Source organism: Melozone crissalis, unplaced genomic scaffold (assembly GCF_028551555.1).
Source record: "Melozone crissalis strain CALT ecotype California unplaced genomic scaffold, PUWL_Pcris_2 ptg000007l_1, whole genome shotgun sequence".
Taxonomy (NCBI): domain Eukaryota; kingdom Metazoa; phylum Chordata; class Aves; order Passeriformes; family Passerellidae; genus Melozone; species Melozone crissalis.
This window is the reverse complement of record NW_026535785.1, coordinates 4,997,262-5,017,035: the sequence shown is the minus strand read 5'-3', so window position 1 is coordinate 5,017,035 and position 19,774 is coordinate 4,997,262. Positions and strand designations below refer to the sequence as shown.

At 40.3% G+C, this 19,774-nt stretch overlaps 1 protein-coding gene across 1 annotated transcript in view; it reads left to right on the top strand.

Moving 5' to 3' along the window:
* The window catches only part of CDYL2 (chromodomain Y like 2), a 56,739-nt gene that overhangs the window by 13,845 nt on the left and 23,120 nt on the right, over positions 1 to 19,774 (top strand). The window contains exon 2 of the mRNA XM_054269489.1: positions 17,938 to 18,532. Within this exon, the coding sequence (XP_054125464.1) occupies positions 17,938 to 18,532 (595 nt within the window). The remainder of the gene's footprint in view (positions 1 to 17,937; positions 18,533 to 19,774) is intronic.

The following is a 19,774-nucleotide window of genomic DNA, read 5'->3' as shown; positions in this document are numbered from 1 at the left end:
TGGAACAGTCAAACTAAAAAATCACTTTTATAAAATTATTTCAGTGTGGTTTAATACCAAATGCTGAGAAATATGGTAGCTATACCAAGAAAATTAAAAGCCCTAGGGCTAAATATTTTTATAAAGGTCACTTAAAAACAGAACTTCAACCAACTAAGTTGACCCTTGGTTGTTACAGTGCTGGAGAGCTTTAGTTTTGCACAACTATAACACTGTTTGAATTACTTATCAGAATCTGCCAGTGGTGTAAGGCTGTGACTTCTAATAAAAAGTCTGCAAATTTTGATTGAGATGATTAGGGAAATGTCCAACATGCCATTGAAAAGGTTTTCAGGTAACTAAAACCAAAAGATGCCTGAGGGTTTGGCCCTTAGGTGAAAATATTCACAATTTTCCAGAACGTTCCTGGAGCAAAAGGTTGTGTCTCTATTCCAGGAGAAGGATGGCATCCCAGAACACAACAGGATTGCTGCATCATTCTTTATGGTGGATCTGTGCTGCTCATCTTTGTGTGAGTGTAGCACAGACAAGCAGTAAATCTCCCATGTGGACAATGCAGTCACTTCAGCAGCAGGGATGTACAGTTTGGGCAATGCACACGGCCAGTTCCAGATCAGTCCTAATCCCAAACCTTCTGAAGGTTCTCTTCTGAAGGCTCTGTAAGGAACTTCTCCAATCCCTGCTCTTCCCATGCCTTCCCTTTGTGGTGCCAGGGCATTTCCCTGGGTGTTGTTGGCCTTGTCTTTGGGAGGTTCCCTGGCAGCCCCTGCCTCTCTCTGTGCCCCCATGCACAGGAGAGCCTGCAGGATGACACAGGCTGGCACAGCTGACTCCACAGAGAACTTGGCATCAAAACTAAATTTAGGGTGTATTTTTGAATGTCACGTAGGCTCCAAACGTGCTGCAAGGACAGGGAAGTGTTGCTGAAGTGCTCCCTCTGTCTCCTCACACTTGGCTGTGCTGGACCAGGGAGCTCATGTGCCACTGATGCAAACACTCACTGCATTTATCCTGTGGAGTTCCCTGATGAGGCACAACTGGGTTATTTCAGTGGGAACTGATTCACTAGTCATGAATTTCATTGGAGAAAACCATGTAATTTTTGGTTCACTGTCTGCTCTAAAGTGGCAGCAGCTCTTTTACATACTCCAACAGGCTCAGCAAACTATTTAGTCAGTTTGAGATTGAGAAGAAAACACTGTTACATCTTCATTTCCCAAATACAGCTGATGGTGAATCACTTGTGCCTAGTGAATGGTCTGTCAGGTCAGCAAAACCAACACCTTTCTTATTTTTGGGCAGATATCTCCAAAAGACACTAATTCTTTGGATAAAAAATGTGAATGTACTTTACTATGGTAGAAAATACATGAGACACTAACTCAAGTTATTTAACTCCTTACACTTTATGAATGTTTCGTGTGTCTGCTTTCAGAACACTCCTAGAGTGTTCTGTTTCAGTTTGTTTAATTGGTATTTTTGAATTCATGGCATACAATTTTCAATAACCCAAACACTGAAAAAAAATTTTTTTTTTGTAAATTGTTAATTTTTTATAGTTGTGCATTTTTCATAGATTACTTCTTTTTAAGCTTCTGCACTTAGGTAGTATTATGACTCTAAATGGATCCAAATACATCTTTAGCACTTGAACTTTTTGCAGACAAACAAGGCTGTTTTCCTGTTTCCAGCAGGGTACAGATCTGTGCAGATGTAAAGCAGTTTGTCGACAGATGTGGGTAATTATACAGTTGTTTGCAGTGATCCAGTATAGCACAGTGAAGACTTCTCTTTGGCCATGTGACTGAGCACATGGCTACAGATTTAAGACAATAAGTAATAAACTTCTTTTACCAGAAATAAAACTGGGGCACAGAAGTGAGCACATCTTCCTTGCATTTAATTTTTCCATTTTTGTTATTGAAAATTTGCCATTTTAAGAGGAAGTGCATTGTTTTTCTAAGGAATAAAACTAAGAAAAGAAGTTACTTATATTGATCTGGTGAATGCAGTTATTATAGTTACACACTTCATAAAAGTGCTCTCTCCCAATAATATAAAAATTAACATGAATTTGAACTTTAAACACAAGTGATGAACCCTAACATCTAGGATGAAGTTTCAGAATATGACTCTAAAGCAGCTACAAAAATTTAGACAGAGCCATCACATTAGCTCCCAAATTTTAAAAAATGTAAAGAAACAGAGACCATCTGTTCAGTAAGCTGCAAACCACTTTGTGGGATTTAATGTTTGGAAAATTAAATTAACTAAGAGATATAAAAAGTGCCAGTGGCTGGAAGTTTACCCTTCAAAATCAGAGTTGAGACACACTTTTTAACATTAAGGTTATAGCATTCTATTTATGGGACTTGGATTCACTACCAGCAATGGTGTACTTTCTGTGAATCACTTCAAATTAGGCATGATGACTTTGGAATAATGTGGTTTAAGTAAATCAGAATTTGGGACTTCGTGCAGAACATGGATGAAGAACATTCCTGTGCAGCCCAGGGTGGGTTCAGTGGGTATAATTGTCCCTTTTGGTGTTCCAATCTGTAACTGTGAAGCTGAAACTAATGTCATGACACACAAATAAGCAAATCTGGACCTTCATATTGAAAAGAAACATGGGCTCCTCTTAACAGAGTGGCTCTGGGACTTCTCTGGTGCCCTGGTATGCAAAACTTGTTCTAGATCTGTATTTGAGTTTTAATTTATGTTTCTTTGGGTTTTTAGTTTTATCAAGACATTAGATCTCCAAAGGTTTATAGCCACAGTATAAACAGTTGTCAAAAAAGGAAAACTTTGGTGACATTGAAAAGAATTTGTGATATGTCATTTACTCCAGCAGTCACTATTATTTTACATAGCTTTGTGTTTTCAGTGTAGATTGTGCTAGACACTAAACACCTAAAATGCTAGAAACCTCAAGCTCATATATGCAGAGTCTGTCTCACCATTATTTTTAGAACATTTGATGAACAGGATATTATTAGCTTTTTATGTTAAACAGTGGTTAAAAATCTATAGTTTGAGGAAAGACATGGTGACCAACTGTTGGAGAATAAGTTCTAGTGTGTGAATAAACTATAAAGTGCAGATCGCTCTAATGGAGCAGAAACTTGCAGTACTTTGTGCTGTTTCAAATAACAAGTGATTTCAGACTCTAATTCTCTAGAATTATACATTTTTTCACTGGACACACAGGATATTTAGATTATCTGGAAGCCCTTCATTGAACAATGCCTACAATCACTTACATAATTAGATTTAATGTAGCTGATTTAGGAGTCTGTGACTAGATGGACACGAGAAAAGGGAAAGAGCCATGTCTTGGGGATGGTTTATTACCCCATATCATTTTTGGGGTTCTTGATCTGTTTGTGTCCGGAGTGGCAGCTCTCCCTGCCCCAGCTTTGGGCTGTCTGTCTCGATGTTTGGGAGCCAAGATGGGGTTTCCAGAGGGAGTTGGGGGTGAGGTGGGAGGCAGCCCTTTCATTTCAGCACATTCCCTTCAACTGGATATATGCAGCCAGTATCTCTGACCAGGGATCCTGCTGTTTCTGTGGGTTTTGCCTGCTTCTTTTTGGTTTGGTTCTTTTTTTTGCTTCGGCACTGTAACTGAGCTTGCCAGCTTGGCTTCTCTTGCTGCTCTGCCATTGGGAACCCCAGAGCCAGTGTGTGCCCGCCAGGACTGGGTACACCCTCATTTGATGCTGGTGAACAATCCCAGGGACTCTGTTCCTGATGTGTTTGGGGGCCAGGCTGCTGCTGCCCAGTCCCTGCCGTGCTGCTCCAGGGTTTGTGCTGCACTGGAGCTGTCTGGGCGGTGCCGTGGTCCAGCTACAGCTGCAGAGTTTCTGCTGCCTCTTGCTTGTTGCCCCAGGTGTGCCTGCCCTGCTGTTCCAGCTTGCTGCTCCTGAGGTTTCCTGCCACAGCTCCTTTCACTCTTTAGAGTGAACATCCTTCACAAACCCACACACATGGGTTTGTAAAGGAAGCCCCTTCCCTTCCCCATCCCACGCCATTACGGTGTGGAGAAACGCGGCCGGACCCCGCACCACAGCGCCCCCTGCAGCCCCGGGGGAATCATCGCAGCCCTGCCCGCTGGGAGCCAGCAGCGCCCCTGCTGGCTGTGCCCGGAACTGCACTGAGGGGAGAGCGCCTGCGGCCCTGAGAGGCTGTGGTTGGGTTTCTGGGGGGAAGGCTCCACTATTCAATATTTCTTCCATTTTTTTTTTTTTTAAATAAACATGTTTTTTTCACTTTCACCCCCTGGTATCTATTTCTCGCATTGACAGAAGAAAAGGGAGCTATTGAAGCCCTTTTCTCCTTAGAGGAAACACTCATTCCAGGGCGTTTTCTCCTGAAATTTGTCTTGAAACCGAGACAAACCAAAATCATAAAATGCACAAAATCTCTGGGATAAAGAGAGCCTGAAAAATATCTTTGTTCCTTAAAGATCTAACTTCTTAATCATATTTTCTAAAGACTATTTTTAAAAATTTTGAAGCCAAATAGATTTTTTTTTTGCTGAAGATAAATTGCACTTCTGACTCTTACCAAAAAATTCAAGTGGCTTATTGATTAACTTGGACAGGACTGACCATTTTGATACGTATAGTATTTTGAAAAGTTTAAAAACTGAGAAGGTACATCACCAAACAACTGAAAGTAGAAACATTTCAGATATTCAGATTATCTTGAATAAAAATTTGATATTCTGTGGCCATCAGAGAAATTTATTAAACACCTCACAGTGCTCATCTGAGTGAGGAATATTTCCAGAAAATATTGGAGATGTACAGGTGATTCAGACAATTTTTTCTTACTGTCACCTTCAGAAGACTCTTTCCAGCCATTTATAGAGAAACCGGAGACTGTTCCATCCCTTTTTCCCCAGAGTCATCTAACCAGTATTTATCCTTACATGTGTCATAAAATATCTGTGATTCCCTCTAGAAGTAATTCACAGGTGCAAACTTGCCTTTTAAAACCTGCCCTAACTATTTATGATTGTTGCATTAATGGAAACAGCAAGGCAGGAACTGTAAAGATGCTGGAGCAGAGGGTGCTGCCTGTGCCTGCACTGCACAGGCCATGTGCCATTCAGCAGCCAAGGGCAAGGTCCTTTCCAGAATAACACCGAATTTTGGCACAGCAAAACTAACATTTCTGTCTTTGGGGCACACTGGGCAATCATTAGCACTTTTCTGACAGACACTCTGTACTAGATTTTGTGATTAACATATTGTGACCATTTCATTTCAAGAACAAGGCAAACGTTATGGCACGCTACATATTACAGGAAAGTGCTCACTGCTCCAAGCTCCACCTGTGATGCTGCTAAATAACAGTAATGAGCACTAGTGTCCATGTAGTAGGATAGGTTTACATGGTGCTTTGGAACTATGAAAATAACATTTCAGAGTGCTAATTGGGGAATTATATACTGTCTAGGGAAATCCTGTGATTATCTAAAAACAAACTTGGTTTGTTTAAATCCTTCTAGCATGACCACAAAAGTTTCTTGTTTCCTTGGAATTAAAATTAAAAAATTGAACATGTGCACATCATCTTGAAATCGTCAAAACATTAAATACTTTCTTGTTATCTAGACCGCAATATTACTTATTCCAGATACCTTACATTATTTATTAGCCCTAAAAATATTCCAAAAGGGTGAGGTTTTTGTTCCTTCATTGGATTACAGCATATAAGCACATATAATGGATTATAAGCATAATAAAAGCAAAACTTTTCACAATATTTTTGTATTTCTGCTGAGGTACTAAGAATATAGCGCCTCTCCATTGTGGGTCTTATTGTTTATTTCTGTGATATTCTTTCTATGTATGCCTTTGTACATAACTGCTCTTTGGAGAGAAACAACGGTTGAAGTGTGATCAGAAATTCCATATGTTATTGCAGAGCCATATAATCCAGATGTAGTCTTTTTCTTGGGAGTTTCTTACCCCTCCCAAGTTTGCCAGGAACATTTTGGTCTTATCAGGCCATTATATTGCATATTCTGCCCCCAAACTGTGAGATGAAAGCAGTGAGCACCAGTACAAAATGCATATATACAGAACAAGTTACCTTGAGATTTTTCCCTTTTTTTTTTTCACTACGCTTCAAAACAGATCTGCTTCACCAAAATTTTTATTTTGTACACTGCTCTACACACTAATTATTTCAATGCACCTTTCCCATTTTCCACACCAGGTCTGAAATTACTTCACAGAGTGGGTTTTCTTTTTGGATGAGGCAGATAAAAGCAAAGAGAACAGTTGAGATGATGATGAGTAGAAACACAAACTCTGACCTTGAAGCCCTACCTAAGCATCCTACCCTGCAGAACACTCTATTACTGCTCCAGCACAAACCTCCAGGACAGGCACAGGAAACACAAGTATATTTTGATTAACATATTTCCTCTTAGCTTTGTGGTAAAGGTTTGGCAACTTATCCCTCTTATCCCAGCCTTTGATTCCATCATGTTGAACAAAGAGCAAATACACAGCTGTTGCCATGGAGCATGTTACATGTTCACACCCCACATTCCTCCTTCTCCTTATACCATGAATACTCAATGTTCATTTTAACACTGAAAAGACACTGAGGAATGACTTCACAATGTATCTCAACACTAAAAAGCATCCATTTAATGACTAGGAACATTCATGAGCAGCTGACCTAGGTCTTCAAAGCCATCTTTTTGTACATCTCAAAGAGTGGATGGCTCTTGCTCTTTGACTGAAGGCAAACAAACCCTGATGGTACCAGGTCAAAGAAAGTTAGAAGTTCAAAGCTGGTTGTAGGAAGCTCCCTTCCAGCTGCCTGGTCAATCTAAACTCAGATTAATTGAGTCAATTCACATCCACACAAACTTCCACAGGTTGCACAGAACTCAGTCTTCCAAATGGAGATGCCTTTCTAAGTGAAAAAGAATGAATAAAGAATTAGTAAATTATTATTAAATATTTTAGGCAAAATATATTACAGAATCATGTAATAATGCAGGTTGGAAGGGACTTCTGGAAATCATCTGATCCCTTGCTTAAGGCAGCACCAACTTAATTAGGTTGCTCAGGGTCTTGCTCAGTCAAGTTCTGAATATCTCTGAGTGGATATCCCACAGCCTCTCAGGACATCTGTCCCGGTATGTGACCACATGTATGGTTTGTGCTGGGCATGACAGTGAGGGCAGCAGAAGATTCTGACCGACTCATTAGAATCAGATTAATTAGCTGTCCAATTTGTTAGAGTCCTAGAAGTTAAAAGTCCTTTTTGTAAGCTCATAAACCATTTGCAAGTGGGATCTTAGTATTAAAAGTGACTCAGAGGTTTGTTACACTAAAGTGGGAATTTAAGTGTCCATTCATGAAGTATCTGGAAAACAGTTTGGGTGTTGCAGCACCAGTGTGCATTGGTCTCTGCACTAACCCTCAGTTAATAACCAGCAGACAGCTGCAGCCCTGCCCAGCTCCAGTTTGTGACTGGCATAGTGCCACAGAAAGCACGTACACTAACCCAGTCCCAGTGAGACAAATACAGGGAATCAATCTTAGAAAAACCTACATTTATAAAAACATAATTCTGTAATTGCCCTGTTCTGTGGAGGGACATGGAACAAAGCCCTTTGCCACATTGCTGCAAATGCATCCAGGAGCAGCTGAGATATTCACACAGCCGCCAAGTTGGGAATCTGACTAACAAATACATGGAAAATTTCCTCAGTAATATATTCACTGCTTACATATTCAATAGTGCTTCCAGCATAGACATTTCTAATGGTTCCTCAGCTTCATCAGAGTTCCAGTCTCACCCTGATGCTTGATGGGTCTGCACCATCTCTGAACAGAAACAGGAGGTAGCTGCAGCATGGAGATGTGCACATGCCTCCACAGGAACCCTTGGAGTGATCTGGCAGGAGTTTGGAGCAGGGTGACAAGATCTGTGCCCTGCCACCTGAGAAACCCCAGGGCTGTTCCTTAGGACCTCCCTGAAAGGAGTAATGGATTCCAATCTAGTGCAACCCCTACTACTAGAAGTACTGCCTGGCTAGAAGTACTGCCAACACTTGGCTGAAACCTTATCATCAGGAATCATGATGACCTGAAAGAACTCAGGACTCATCAGTTAACAGGTCCTTGGCTTGAGTGAATGACCAGGGCTGACAGAGGACTCACTGAGATCAAGGACTGGTGTCCATCTGTCCAAAGGCAGCTTTAAAGAGATGTAGGGCCTGAGGAGAGCAGGAGGGTAAGCTGTGGTTGTCTCCTGGGCAGCACCATCAGTGGCTGTGATGGCAGCTCCTGGGGACTCTGCATTGCCGGAGGAGTTTCAGGGCAGCCTGTGGCCAGAGCGTGCCCTGCAGTGTGCTGTGCTCAGCCTGACTCACTGCAGGCACTGGGACAAGCCCACATGTGTCAGTGCCTTTCACCCACCCTGCAAGCAAACAGCCTCCTCAGAGCCCAGCTCCAAAGCACACAAATCAGTGGATATGCTTTCACACCCTGTGTCTGTGTTTAGAGCATTGTCCCCATATTTTAAATGCAGATTATTTCTCATTAGCTGCACACTCAGATGATTTAAGATGCATCTGACTGATGCACATTGACAGCTTTCATAACTGCCTTTGCTGCTGTCCATAAGATAGTTTGTTCCTTCCAAGCACCAGTAAGAAGTTGGTTTTACATTGGGCAGAATTCAAATCCCAAACACAAATTAAATCTGCAGTGCAAACCAATGCAATAATTGAGGCCAAAACTTGGCCTACTGACCCTGCTCATCTGAATGCTATTTCTATGGGGATAATGGTGTATTATTCTTCCTTTTTGACAATTACTTCTTCACAGATAATTTTTGAAATTTTCTGTGCCATTTTTCTGTGATGTTGCTCTGGTATCCTGGACACTTGGTTGTAATATTCTGTGCTCCTGTCACGCCATTATAGTTGCCTAAAGCATGTTTCTTTATTCCTTTTTCTGCTCTACCTTTCTTTTTGGCTCTTTCCTGTATTCTGCCACCACATTAACTTCATTTGTGTAACCACAAAAATGAAGAATTCTACTGAATTCTGAAAGAAACCTTTGTGTTTCATGAGTTTTCTTCCCTTATTATCCTGCTACTTTCCAAACTGCTACTTCAGCTTTTCACTCAAAGGATCACCCCTCGGCCTTCTGCATTGTACAAAGTCATCTATTTTTAGCCCTTTCCCTTTAAAACCTTTCCCTGCATGGTATTATTCACAAATTTGACTGTTACTACTTTTGCTATGTGGATGTTCCAAACCAGCTGCCCCTTATTCTAGTCTGGATAGAAAGTATGAAGTGGATTTATGATTTATTCTTCTCATATCACCCTATCCCTGTCCAGTCGCTCATATAACATGGACAAGGTTCTGCATTTTCTTCTCCCTTCTGTGTCAGTGATGGGGAGAGATTACTGTCCTCCTTCACATGCAGATCCAGGGATTATTTTTGATTTCTCTGTCAGGTATGTATTACTGTTCTCCTAGTTCTGGCCAGGACGGGGTTAATTTTTTGTGGTAGCCAGAAGGGGCATGGCCAGGACCCTGATGTTTTTCTGTTATTTCCTCACATAATTGCCAGGGACAGGGAAAGGGACTCTTCCAGGGAGAGGGGGTTTCTTCCAGTCAAGCAAATGTGGTAGAGGGAGCTGTCTGGTGTTGTTTACTTACAGGGAGTTTTTCCGTGTGAATTATTTATTTTCTTATACCTCTTGTTGTTGTTAGTGTTAATTTTTATCTGACTGTAGTTTCCAGTAAATTGTTCATATCTCAACCCATGGTCTTTGCCTTTTGTGTCTCCAGTTGGAGGGGGAGGGAGAACAAGGGGTGGTTTTAAAGAGAGTACTAAATTGGAGAATATCATTTCTAAGCCATGACAATAATTTAAAAAATAGTTCTATCTCCCTGTGTGCAAGAGCTACAAAATGCATACTGCCACTGGAGATTCTTTACACAAAATCTGCTGTTTCATATCCTGAATCTAGAGTAACTACATCTCATTGTCCATTTGTCTTGTTTTGCAACCCAGAGCCTTCATTTTTACCAAGCTTGCATTTCAATCCTTGAAAATCTCTGCAAAACTCCTGCATTACCCTCCCATAGATAGCCCTGTACAATCCACTTTAAACCCTTTAATACAGGACTGACCAGTGTCCCCTTGTAGCCCCCTCTTGTCCCTCATCTCCTCTTTGCCATGTCACCCATGCAGAGCCAGCAAGTTCACTTGTAAATCCTCTCTGGACATCTGAAATCCCAAATCCTCAGCTCCTGTAGACACATGTAGTGACACAGGGCTCCCAAAAACCAAGGCTTTCACATCTGTGCTCAAGTTTACCACTTTGCTGTAAAAGGGCTAAGAAAATATTTTTCTACCTACCCCACAAGAACATGGGGTTTGTTTTATGACAGTCGTACCAGTAGCATTTGCAAAGCAATGACTCACTGAGTGGCAGTACAGCAAAAAGTTCAAATATTTGTTTATGCTGTATTATAGCTAAACCTTTGTGTTTTTTTAATGTGGAATCTTCACTTCTGACTAAGCTTTGAGATGGATGTAAAAGTGTTGAACTGAAGTACTGGCCTTGAGTTGAATCTGAATGAAGCCCATATGGTGAAGAAAAATACTGTGTAAACTGTACAAAAAACCAAAAAAAGCCATAACTGAACAAGACAAAGAAGAAAAAACTGCCAATGAATATAAAAGAAAACAGAATTAATCTTTTTCTAATGATTTCAGGTAAAATTTTCATGTAAATTAATAATTGCTTCCTGCACTTCTGGAGTTGCTTTAACATTGAGGAGCACCTTTAGTGATAGTCATATTTTTATTTTTTAAGTATTACTTAACACATTTCAAAATCTGTTTGGAAACATGAGTATTTTTAACAAATTCCAAGCAGTTCTATTGAGAGAACAGGGATCTATTCATCTAAACACTGGTTTGCTTAGAAGTCTCTTCAAATCATGCTCCTGTTCCTATAAACTTGTTTTAAAATAAAAAACCTAAAATCTTCATGGTTTAAATCCCAGGGATTCCTACTTAGATTTTACTTGCATGTAAGTAAATAGGGAATAACTGTGCTGACCTGTAGTATTTAAAGGAAGTACAGGCAGAATCAGAACCATACTATGTTGTGCTGAGCCCTTCTTTGCTGATAAATGCACACATTTCCCACACACGCTCTCAGATAGTAGAAAACTGGAGATTCCCAGTAAATTTGGCAGAAATTAGTTGTTCCAGCAAGTTTGTTGTGGGTGTGTTCAGAACTGACCACTTTTTAGCATAAAGAACACCAAGAATTTGGAATGCCCTGCTTCTTGCTTTCTTTTCGACTATTACCAATGAAATACAGTAGCAAACTGATTTATTGTAGAAAAGAAAACAGAGATTTGATAAATAAAATGTGTCACTGTGCTTTAAAATAAACAGAACCATGTTTTTTGGATTTCCAAAATGTGGTATGTGGTGATAATGCCTGTAAGTCAAAAGTATTTAAACCTTCTATGGAGGAACAGATCCAGAGAGGTCTCCCCCATATTGCATGACAGCTTTTGGTGACATGGATGCACTCTTTGATTGCAAAGGAAAAACTCCTGTTCTGTCTCTCTATAAAGAATATTCTCAAGATTACTTAACCTGCTGCTATAAAAGATCTTGATTTTTTCATACACTTCTTTTGCAACTTTGAAAACATACTTGCCTGCCAAATGAAAGCCTAAAACATTTTAACAAAATCAATGCATTTAGGAAGAAACAGCTCTTTGCTGTGCAACCTATGAGCAATAAGCCTGGACAGAAATATGTTCTGTATCACAAACATGTCCAGTATGAAAGGGTTTGTGTGATGCAATTGCCTACAATGACAGGGACTACACCAGTTGACCAAAAAGTCTCTTTCTGATCCTTTTGTCATCTGTTAAGTTTTCTGTTCTAGGGGACAGTATCAGTTTGTACAAAAACACCTTCCCTCCAGTGCAAGACTCTTGTGTATATTCTTATTCCTGTTTGCTCCAAAACCCACAATGATTGTGGCACTTCCCCCACAGATATACACTTCCATATCCTAAGAAAAGAAAGTGATGTAGATTACATCCTTAAATTTATAGTGGGAGAGGGAAATGGCTTTAACAGACTGAGATATTTGAGCACTCAAGTTCTGACCAGGAAAAATCTTTTGGAAACAAAACAAGAGAGGACAGGGCTGTGAAAATGGGTCCTGTTGGTAGAGTGAGCAGCATGACAGATGGGACCAGGGGGAACCAGGGCCCCAGTGTGGGAGTGGAGATGCAGCACTAGGACAGGGTTGAAGAGAGTCAGGAAAGAACAAGAGAGACCAGAGCAGAATTTCAGTTTCAATGAGACTGAAGTTCACAGAAAGATGAGACTTCCCAGAAGCTGGCATAAGGCCACTGAAGATATGAGTGTTCTTGGAAGTGTGGTTGGTTCAGGCCCTCAGATTGGATCTCTGCTGCTAATGAGGGGAAACTCCCTCTGCCAGGAGGCCCATTAGACAAATGCTGCTCAGGGAAGGTAACTCACACACTGTACTTCTGCAGCAAAGTGTTGGGTCCAGAAAAGAGCAATGTGAGAACACCACATTGAGCAGTAACTTCTAATGGCTGCACCACTACTGTAAATACAACTGATGGCATTGCACTCCTGGTTTTCTGTCTAAACCCCAACCATGGAATCTCAGAGCAGGACACCTCTGCAGTGTTTCTGTCTCTCAGGAGGGGAACATCAAAGGTGCAGGACAGGGAGCAGCAGGAGATGTCACAGCATTCATTTGTCCTGTTTTGAGTCTTCCCATGCCTGTTTTGAAGGACACATATACCCAGTGCAGTGGTTTCCATACCATGATAGGCTTTTCCCAGTGAAAATGCAGAAGTTCCAGGAGTTCCTTACTAAGTTTTACGATCTCTTCTGATTCTAAGGAAATTGGAAAACAGAAAATAAAAACCCCATATGCTGAAAAAAAAAGGAACTGAATGAAAAGCAGTGTAGCAGTGTCTTTTGAGATTAATGGGGTGTCCACTGGTTTTCTTGGGAAGAGGTCATTTGATGTTTTGCCTAAGAGTAATTCCAATGAAGAAAGGCTTCCCCTTTGTTTTTAAGACTCTCTAGCCCTTTTATTTCATTGTGACCTTCCAGGTAGCAGCACAGATTTAGTACTGAGGGGCTTTCTTAGCTGGACCTACTCCATGGGTCAGATTCTGAAGAGAGTCCCAGCAGCCATTCCACTGTTATTTTTCTAACATGAATACTGGCTGCTTCAGAAGATATGTTGCCATATTTTTTGTACATCTGGAACAAATGCTCCAATTACCAGATTTTGTGAAATCAAATACAAAAACAAGAAAAACAAAAACAAGTTACAAAGACAAGAAGGCAAAAGATTTACTGCTAATGTGATAGAGTATTTCTCAAAGCAAAGGTAACAACAAGGGGGACGTTAGGGCAATACTGAATTTTTAAAAGACAAACATGTTGAATCAGATGGCCTTTATCTCTCTCAGAAATCTTACTGCCTTTCCTTCTTTGGCATTTTCTTCAAACACACTTCCAACACCCTCAGGCACAACATGGGACAAAGACCTCCAATGAAACAAACCCACATAAACCAGTACAAGTCCTGTAATCTTAGTAATGAAAGGCAGTTTTTCTAGTGTCTGTCCTGCAGTTGCTCTGGTGCTCTGAGGAGTTCACTACCAGAGACCATCTGAACACCAGGGATTACAGTTTCAGTTGCTTCCATGCATGTGCATGGCAAGAAGAGGAGATGACATGTGTTTATTTTGGAAATCACTAAGTGTGTATGCAACCTTCCAAATGTTTCTAGAAGTTTACTGATCTCCCAGAAGGTGTTTCTGGGAACACAAGGATTTTTATTTATGCTCTTCAGAGCTGTGAACTGAGATGAGTGTGCTGTGCTTTGGCATTATAGTTACAGCTGTAGAAATAATTCCATAGGAATTGCCCTTTTTAAACTTAGCCTAGATTTAATTTTTTCGATAAGCAAACAATAACTTTGTGTAGTTAAATGATTTTGATCCAGAATTTTCTGTGAAGGAAGGGTGGTGGGGTTGTTGTACTCTGCATATATAAACAAAACACTAAAGTTTATGAAGCTCTAGATATTTGTACTTTAATCCACTAATGTATTATTTTATTTCACATGAAGTATAGAATGCAGATATATTTTAAAGGCTTTTTATTTATGACTTTCATCCTAGTTTGTGCAGCTGTGTATAGAGAAAGGTTTAAGACTACTTGGAAGCTAAAAAGTTTGTTGCAAATGCATTTGCACAGATGCCTTGTTCTTATTCTATTTGTTCTCTTTAAAAGTATTTATATGGTAACATATCAGAACCTCAGTTCATCCAGAATTGGCCAGCAGGGGCAGGGAGAGAGAGAGAATCCAGGGAAGTGATGGTACATGACATTTCTGAAGATCTTTTAACTGTGATACCTCTACAAGGTTTGTTTGTAGTCATTGCACTTTTATTAAATTTAACTCCTTAGTTTTCCAAAGCAAATATAGCGAAATCGTGGATTTGGCAACTTTAACTACCAGGGTCACTTTTGGGAACATGTTACTCAGTTCTGATTAAAGCTGGAACTAAGGGGGGAAATGGAAAATCAGACACTGAAGCCCTAGATGTTTGCGGCATATTCTCAGAAATGTGTTGCTTATTCTAGGGGAGGATTTAAAGTATTATTTCTATTAATCACTAGCTGTCACAGAATTATTTCTCATTAAGAAAACTGATATGATTTGTGCAACCTTAAGTAAATACAATCAGATTATTATTTCACATAGTATCTGTTAAAACAAATACACATCATTAAAAAAACAAAGTAGTGATGTTTGTTGTTACTGTGGACGGGATAGAAGGAAAATGAGACAGACAGCAGCAGGTGTGGCTCAAACCCTGATATTTATGCCTCCACTAAAGCACTTCCCAGTGGCACCTAAAGGGGATAAATATTACTGAAGAACTTAAAGCCCTGTGGTAGAAAAAGGACCATGTTGAGAGGTCAAGTATATTTGATGCTACCCCTCAGATGCATTCAGTGAACAATGAGGCAGTAATGAGGACAGGAAAATATCTACTCAGACTTTTTATGCATCATTAGTCAAGCCACTGGGTATTATGGTTGAACTAAAAAAATCAAGGAAAACAAACTAATTTTGGATTATACCACATTTTTTTCATTTCCTCTTCAGCAAAACAATAAACTGAAAAGAAGGTTGACCAGAAACAAAACTTTTTGTCTTCAGTTTGTTTAGTCTTCATTTTAGTAAGTTAAATTTGAACATTGATAGTTTTGTTCTGAAAATGTTGTCTTACCCAAATATATTTGCTTTCTGAACATTTTTTTTCAGAAACTATTTATTAAATTTGACCCAATTTCATGACTGCTTTTATTCTCCCTTCATGATGTGTTTAAGTGGTTAATCACATCCTCCATTGCCATTATTTTATTTCCCAGGAACAAAGACTACTCATATTTTCTCCTTTTATCCTCCTAATTGAAATGCAGGATGCCTCATCACCAAAATACTTGAGTGTGTTCCATATTAAACAACACCCTCCACAAAACCTCTTCACATAGAGCAACAATGTCAAAATAAGAAATCTGTGTATGTGCCCAAGTGAAACAAGGTGAGGGTGGAGAGATGGTTTTTGTATGTGATCCCAAAAAAGGTATTTGTCCATCCTTTCTGAGGTTCTTCCCTTAGTGAGCAAGTTGGGGAACAAAGCTGGTGCAATCCCCCAAAACAAAGACAAGTAACTCTCAAGCTGCACCAAACTGACACAGAGTTTGTGTTCCAAGTGAAAGTCCTGAATCAAAAGGGAGGGGAATGCCTGTACACTGTTTATCTGGTGCAGACAGAAAAGCAGGAACCCACACTCTCCAGTACTGATAGCTGTGGTCTACCAAGTTTAGCAGCAATTTCATTTTTTCCCCAGGACACACATGTATGTGTTTTGCTCCTTGCTTTAGCAAGCTGCAGTAATTAAGGTAACAAATCCACAGGCAGCCCACACAGAGTTCCGTGGTTCAATGTACAGTTTTTCTGGCTAGTCCCTGATAGGAAGATGAAAGTATTTTAAAGCCAAGGCTAATTTGGACAGCTGCTCTCTATAAAGTCAACCAGATCATAATAAGTCTGCTATTAGTTTGACAATTGAAAGCCACACATCCCACACGAGGAAAAAAAAATGCCAGTTCATTCATTTTGAAGCCTTTTCCCTCTTTTTAGACAAATGATCTCAAACTTGCCCAGCCTGAGCTTCAGTTAATTGTTTTGCCTCTCTGAGCAGTCCTGAAGGGGACTGTGCTAAATTCAGAGTAAAGAGGATGCCTTGCTTTGCTTCTGAGGTGGTTCTGTGTAGATATTTGATAAGCCAGAGCACAGGAAGGAGCTGTTTGAGATGCTGCAGTGGGAGCCCTGGAGATGGAGGAAGGTGCCCACTCTGACTCAGAGACAGATATCTCAGCACAGTTCCCATGTAAATGAACTGAGATAGAACTATAATGTTTAGTTGCTAATTACATTTAGACTCCTTTGGGGAACCCACCAAGATTTCTATGAATGTACAGTTCCAGGCAGTGAACAGACAGAATTAATCCATTGGTTTGCTCTAACAAGGGACCCAAAATGAACAATTACTTACACTGCTGTGATTGCCCTCCTTCAAGGTTAAATTCTCCTTACAGATTCCACTGTTGTTCTTCACATGAGATGATTTTTCATTGAGGAGCAGTGAAAGTTGTTACATGATCTGTCCACTTATTTATTCTTCTAAATTAACAATACTGCTTTGGGTTAATGATAATGATTTTTTTTCATTAGTGGCATCTTTATCCTTCATAAACCACATATTAAAAACAAAATTTAAAAATTAAACAATGAAAAAAGAAAACCTGGGAGAGTCTTTGAAATTTTCCTTATCATAACTGATCTTCCAGCATTGACTTTTCATGACAGATTTATGTAACAAAAACTGGTTTTTCTCCCTACCTTTCCCACATTACCAAGTATTATTCCAATACTTAATTCCTACTGCCATTACAACATTTTTCCCAATGACTTGATCTGAATTTCACTTGGTTCAGTTTAATCCCTACTTGCTACCACTGGTGTGGTGTTTGGATTTTTCTCTGCATTCTCCCTCTACTTGAGGCTTGACCAGCATCCAAGTTGCACAGTATAATGTTGCTGTTAATTCACATTTAGGGTGCATTCCCAATACAGTCCATTAGCCCTTGGTGTAGAAATGTTCCTTACAATGACATTCTCCAGCACAGGCTGATAAAATTCATTCCTTCAATGTAAGAATCCTGACTTAATGCCCTTTCTTTGTTTTTTTTTTAATTGGTGCATTCAAAAATTTGTGTAAGTTGGAGGCAGCAAAGTGGATGTACACTACTGCAGACAAGATCTTTGCTGTAAAATACTGCAATTTGTTGTCATTAGTTTTCTGTTCAAGGTAGTCTCAAGGCACAAAGAAGACTGGGGAATGTTATAGGGACAAAATACATGTGTGGATTCAGGATCAGAACAAACAAAGCAGCAAAAGCCACTTTATTTGGCTCTTTGAAACAAGAGGTAGCTGAGGAATGTAAAGCAAGAGTCTCATTTTGCAACCAGATTTTCAAAGAAATTGTGCTTTCATTAATGATCTCAGACTCTCTCTTGTTTCTTCACATCAGAGCTATTGAAAATGCCCAGATCAGCTTTGGGGATGTGTTTATGTCTCTTTTAATGTTTTCAGAAGGGGCAGTGGCCTTGCTGTCAAAATACCACTGGGGCTCTGTGTTTCACTCCTGTACTGCCCGGTCTGTTCATGGGAATTCTTTCTAACACAGTTTTGGTTTTTCCTTTTAGGTAGAGAGGATTGTAGACAAAAGGAAGAACAAGAAGGGCAAATGGGAATATCTGATTAGGTGGAAAGGCTATGGGAGCAATGAAGACACCTGGGAACCTGAACACCACCTGCTCCATTGTGAGGAATTTATTGATGAGTTCAACAGACTGCACGTTACCAGAGAGAAGCGATCCCGGCACGGCAAACAGGGCAGTGCTCCCAAACTGCTGCGAGAAAGCCGAGGCTCGTCCGTGGAGAAAATATCACACAGACCTTCTGAATCTGGGAAGTCTAAAGGATCAACACACAAAAGGAAGAGAATTAATCCATCTCATCAAAAACAGAAACGAGGATATGCAGCAAAGCCAGGATCTGCAAATGACAGGGCTGCTAAAACTGTGACTTACCGAACTACTCCCAGCGGTTTACAGATTATGCCACTGAAAAAGCCACACAATGGTCTGCAGAATGGAGATGGCAGCCATGAGAAAGATTCTAGACATTTTGGGAATGGCTCACAGCAGCAAAACGTGGATTTAAATGATCACGAAGGAGAACAGAACTTGCCCAGCGTGTTGGAAGTCAGTAACAATTCCCCTGTGGTGAATGGAATTGGTATGTGATTTACAGAACTCCTCTGTGCGGGAGGGAGGGGGTGTTCATTGCAAGTAGGGCCCACTCGTGGAAAAACTGTTGTCACACAAGTGCTATGGTGAGAAGCACACAAACAAGTTCCACACTTTCCCTACATATTATACACTTTTTTTATCAGTTGGCTTCTCTCTTCCCTTTCCCACGGAGTGATGGTGAAGCAGTGTGGGCTCTGTCACGAGATTTGCAGTGTAAATCCCCATGGGAAGTGAGGACAGGGCATGGAGTAGGAATGACAACTGAGATGTGTATAGTGCTGCAGCTTTGGGTTTGTGTATCACCACCTAACAAATCACTACTCAGGTGTGCTCACACCCAGTGGTCTAGAGAAACCAGAATTATTTTAGAATTAATACCACCCTTGCTAAAGTCCCCTGGTAAGTGTGGCTGAATAACATTCAAGTTCTCAGTATTAATGCTTGTCATAATCAGGAACACTGAGAACAGCCAGGTCCTTGTCTCTGACAGTGACTGGACACATCACAAGTCTTAAGACAGACTTTAGAGGAAGGTAGAAACAGTCTTGAAGTGAACAAGAAGATATAAGAGACATTTCTCTCTAATCATCATAGTTACTGACTGGCTTAGTTCTCCAAGAATAAGGTTTATATTCTCTATAAAAACTATTCAACTTACAGGAAATTAAATAGCTTCTCATTATCTATATGTGTCCAATCTTTTTGGTTTGTTTTTAATCCTACCAAATTTACAGCCTCAATGGTGCTTTGTGACAGTTATTTTTAGGAGCTAACAATAAGATGCACATTTTATTTGATCAGGTTTTGGGATTTGGGATTTTGTTGGGGGGAGCTGACCTTTCCTTTCACTGAGTGGCCTCTTGTCCCTCTATGAAGGGATGGGGTGGAGGGTGCCCTGTCAGTCTGTGGGCAGCCCCAGCCTTTTCAGCCTCCCTGCCACCTGGAAGGCTTTGCTGATTCCTGAGAGTTCTGAGTATCTCCTTGTGCCATTGGTGTGGGGGGTGATTTTAATACCTTTTGAAAACAGCAGGAGCTGTTCCAAATGATTTCCCACTGCTTACTGATACAGTGATGATAGAACCTTTGGAGAATTATTTTTTCTGCTCTTACACACTGCATAAAGGTTTTCATTGAGTGATCCACAGTTGCTCTTGGGGTTTTTTTCCTTCCTTGTTACAGTTAATTTAGAACACAGCTTTATGTATGATCCCTTTCACTATGCATTTAA